The sequence below is a fragment of the Dipodomys ordii genome, unplaced genomic scaffold (assembly GCF_000151885.1).
Source record: "Dipodomys ordii isolate 6190 unplaced genomic scaffold, Dord_2.0 Scaffold197, whole genome shotgun sequence".
Lineage (NCBI taxonomy): Eukaryota > Metazoa > Chordata > Mammalia > Rodentia > Heteromyidae > Dipodomys > Dipodomys ordii.
In genome coordinates this window covers 712,389-716,893 of record NW_012267413.1, presented here as the reverse complement: position 1 = coordinate 716,893, position 4,505 = coordinate 712,389, and the positions used below count along the sequence as shown (strand labels likewise).

The window sequence follows — 4,505 nt, the reverse complement described above, 5'->3', positions numbered from 1 at the left end:
TTTGTGGATTGCTGCTTTACAGGGGCAAGTGGGAATGGGCTGGGGATCCAGGTGTATGTGACTCAGGAAAGTCATTTAGGTCTATTGTAGTAGGATCCTTGATGGGAGATAAGAACTGCTTGACAGAGGGGACCAGAGGCTGGATATCATCCAACTTGAGCCTAGCTGTCTTAATGTACTCGCAGTTTCCATACAGCAGCTTCTTTTCCACAGAGAAATCTTGGATACCAAAGATACACAAGGCATTGTAAAAAGGCTGAGTTTAATTTACTGTATATGATTCAAATGCATTTACTGGAAACAACACAATAATCCAGAAATCCAGTAGTCATAGAGAAATAGTTTTTTTGTTGTTAACCTTTCAGTTACATTTTCTAAGAACCTCTGCAATATTCTTTGGATTTGAAACCTTTTTTTCTTAAAGTAGTTATTAAATACTAAAAAAAAAAAAAAAAGCATTGACATCCTATTGCTTAAACTTTTTCTGTTGTTTGCAATTGCTAGAACATGTCACTTTGTATTAATAATGCAAAGTATGTGTGATGTGTTAGAGTTGTATTCCCTGGAAATCCATGATCCTCAAAACACTGTGGGTTTCACTCCCAACCCTCCAGCCTCACCCCAAGTTACTTGGTAATGACAAAAAAAAAAAAAAAAAACAATTGTCCCCTGGGGAATGAAGCTCATTGCTATGGTAACTCATTCTGGGGCACATTTCTAAAAGTCTGGATTTCAACATGGATAGACGCCCTGTCTTATTTTATTCAGTAGCTTAGCAACCTATGGAATGGTGTTTGTTGCTACCCACAACCTTCCCTTTTCTCTCAGAAAAGTGACCTATATAGATAGTATTTTATAGTAGCTATGTTTTCACTGTGAATTTGTCTCAATTCTTAGGTATGCTAATGATGACCTTATTTTCTGGGCCAAAAATCAAGACACAGTCTTGTGTCTTTGGTAGTCATATTTTTCTTTATACCATTTTCTTCATGTTTTTCTGTTGGTACTATTCAGGAGTTTTTTTGCTAGCTTCATTTCTTTTTCACTGATCTGATTCTATTAGGTGATATGATTCTAAAATCTTAATTTCAGCTCTGATCACACCTTTGAACTGCAGACAGGCATGAAAACCCTGATGGAATTATTCTTTTTGTTTGTTTGTTTGTTTATTGATTGTGGGCCTCAAACTCTGGGTCTGTGTGCTATCCCTCAGTGCTCTACCTCTTGAGCCACAGCACCACTTCCGGTTTTCTGAGTGGTTTATTGGAGATAAGAGTGTCTTGGACTTCCCTGCCTGGGCTGGCTTTGAACCACGATCCTTAGATCTCAGCCTCTTGAGTAGCTAGGATTACAGGTGTGAGCCACCAGGCACCCAGACGGGAATTATTCTTAAAACAGCACGTTAACAGAACTCAAGATTGCTAAAAGACACCATCATTTACCTGGTACCCCACAACCAATCAGTCCTTAAACCGGGGTGCTTCTACTTACTGAGTGCTGTAAAGTGTGCCCTCATCTCACTTTTGTCCCTCATTTATATCCATCCCCCCCTTCCCCTGTGGGGGATAGAAACCAGGCCTCACACATTTTAAACAAGTTCTTTGTCATTGAGAAACAGCTGTAGCCCTTCAGCCAGTTTGCCAGTTTACTGCCCATTTCCTTCAAACCTGATACTTCAGCATAACCAGACCCTTTACTAGCTTCCCCTAACCCAATAAACCAAACAAACGCCATTCTATGACTGCCTCTTTATCTTAGTAGCTCCCATTTTCCTAAAAGTAAAAATCCAAACTCCACTTTGTGGCCTTTGAGGCCCTCAGAATCTTTCCTGTTTTATTGTCCAGGTCTGTTCCAGGACTGCTTGTTTGGCCTCCCTGCTGTACTATCTACTTCCTTCAGACAAAAGAAATGCCTTTCTTGGATGAAGAAGCTTTCTCTGTCGGTGTGGGTGTATGTGGGCACACGCGCAGACACACTGGTCTTCTGGCTTGAACTCAGGGTGTACATACTCTCCTTTAACTTTTTTTTTTTCCCCTCTTAAGGCTAGTGCTCTACCACTTGAGCCATAGCTTCACTTCCATTTTTAAGGTAGTTATTGGAGATAAGAGTCTCACAGACTTTACTTAACAGGCTAGCATAGAATTATGATCCTCAGATCTCAGCCTCCTGAGTAGTTAGAATTACCGGTGTGAGCCACTGGTGCCCTGCTCTAAGAAAGCTTTATTGAAACTGCCTATCCCCAGGCTCCATGCTGAAAGCTTGAGTCTATTTGCTCCCATGGCAACCTGGACACTTCCCTTTTTTAGCCCTTACTTTGTATGTTCTGTAGTCTGTTTGCTTCCTTCATGAACCATGAACTACCCAAGAAAAGAGTTGGCACTAGTTTGTCTTTGTGTTTCCAGGACCTCATTTTTATCTGTTGAAACATGAGCAGTATACTACAAGAGTATGCTCTTTTCATAACAGCCATACTACTGAACTGATTGAGGCCCACTGTAAGGAACCTTGGTTTGTTGATGAGATGAGAGCTGCCTCTCTCTAAACTTACTCAGTGCCCTTTTTTTTCCCCCAGTGCTAGATACTTGAGAGAGGAGGAAGAGCCAGTAGGGGGAAGATCACAGGATCCTTCAAAATGGCCAGTGAAATATGATCAGCCCTGTTGGGTTCCTGAGAACCTAGGGCTTAGTGTGCTAGATGAATGTACACTTGCCTACATTCTAGCAGTTATGCATTTTGCCTCTTCAACACACTCATTAAGTATTTCTCTCAACACACTAAGTCTGTCTGTCTGTCTCTGTTTCTGTTGTGGAGCTTGAACTTGGGGCTCTGTGCATTTTTGCTCAAGTCTAATAGCACTCTACCATGTTGAACCACAGCTCCACTTATGATTTTCTGGTGGTTAACTGGAGATAAGAGTCTCAGAAACTTTCTTACCTGAGCTGGCTTCAAAGTGGAAGCCTCAGATCTTAGCTTCCTTAGTAGCTAGGATTTCAGATATGAGCCACCAGCACCCTGGTGGAAAAATTTTTTTTTTTTTTTTTTTGCTATTAAAAGTGTGTGTGTGTGTGTGTGTGTGTGTGTGTGTGTGTGTGTGTTAGAATAATCTTCAGGGGAAAAAAGAAACTTCTAGGTCTTGTGCACTGGAATTTATCAGGAACTTCCTAGCCACCTAAATTATATTTTTTATTTCTAGGATACAGTGTTCTTTTTTAAGCTTCTCTTGTATTGCAGGAGATAACAGAACAGATATTTTATGTATTTTTTTTAGATGTCAAATTTATCAGTTACCCTCAATGCAAGTTGGTATAAGGAAAGCAGTATATTTGGTGAAGCAAGTCCTATTTGATAGGATATTCTAAGGATTAGATGTATATACTACTGTGTTTAGGGAGCTACAGTTTCTTTAGACATGCCGTTGCTATTAGAAACATAGATTTACTGATCTTGTCTCTTTTAAGCTTGCTCTATTTATTTCCTAGCTTTAGTAAAGTTCCTCCTTCCCCTCTTTTAGTGGATCTTTAGGATATTTTTTATATATAATCATCTGCAAACAGAGATAGTTTTATTTCTTCCATTCCAGTTTGGATGTCTATAGTTCTTTTATTTATCTAATTGCTCTGACTAGGACATCCAATGATACTAAGTAACAGTGGTGTAGGTGACCATTCTGTATACCTGGTTTTTAGGGAAATAGCTTTCTTTCTTTAACTACTATGTATGCTGTTCACTGGGGAATTTTCTTTCTTTTTCTTTTTTTTTGAATTTGACCTCACAATTTTATTGTCTTCATAACAAAACTTGGAGCTTAAAACTGGATCACTTGCCCCTTTCTCTTTTTATCTCCACCCAATTCAAAATGTTTGCATCTCTTAATAGCTAGTATTCTCTTAGATCTACGGTTGGGCTCAACACATTGTTGAAGTCTTAGCACAGTCTTCTTTGTGGTCTTAGCTTTTTTCTGGAAAATTGGCTTAGTCTGACCACCATAGCCACTCTGCTTTCTGTCATAACGACGCTTTCCCTGGGCATACAGAGAATCCTTGCCCTTCTTGTACTGTGTTACTTTGTGAGATTGGTGCTTGCCACACTTCTTACAAAAAGTACAGCAGGTTTTAGGAACATTAACCTGAGAGTACTGAGGTAGATGGAATGAGGATTAAGATGGATTGTTACCAGAGCCCCAACCAAGAGCCTACCATGATGGCAGGAAGCCTGCAGCAGCGCCAAGGGAAATTTTCTTGAATGCACAATATAAGGTTATAGAAATTTCCTTACATTTTGTATTATGAATGAGTGGGTTTTTTCATGAAAAATATTGAATTTCATCCAATGTATTTTCTTCAGATGTGTGTGTTTGTGTATGTGTGCACATGTTTGCATTATTTTACTGTACTGGTTTATATTGATTTCTTATTTTGAACTGTCTTTGCATTTTGAACTGTCTGAGCATTGCATATATATTCATAAGAATATAACTTTGTGAGATTCCTGTGCTATCTTTTTTT

The 4,505-nt window shown here is 39.2% G+C and overlaps 1 protein-coding gene across 1 annotated transcript; it reads right to left on the bottom strand.

Moving 5' to 3' along the window:
* Positions 1-3,750: 3,750 nt before the first annotated feature.
* On the bottom strand, positions 3,751-4,220 carry LOC105999746 (60S ribosomal protein L36a-like). Its single transcript, XM_013034847.1, has 2 exons — positions 4,197-4,220; positions 3,751-4,126 (listed from the first exon to the last, which is right to left on the bottom strand). The coding sequence occupies exons 1-2, from the start codon at positions 4,197-4,199 to the stop codon at positions 3,806-3,808; spliced, it is 324 nt and encodes a 107-aa protein (XP_012890301.1). The 5' UTR covers positions 4,200-4,220; the 3' UTR covers positions 3,751-3,805.
* Positions 4,221-4,505: the final 285 nt, after the last annotated feature.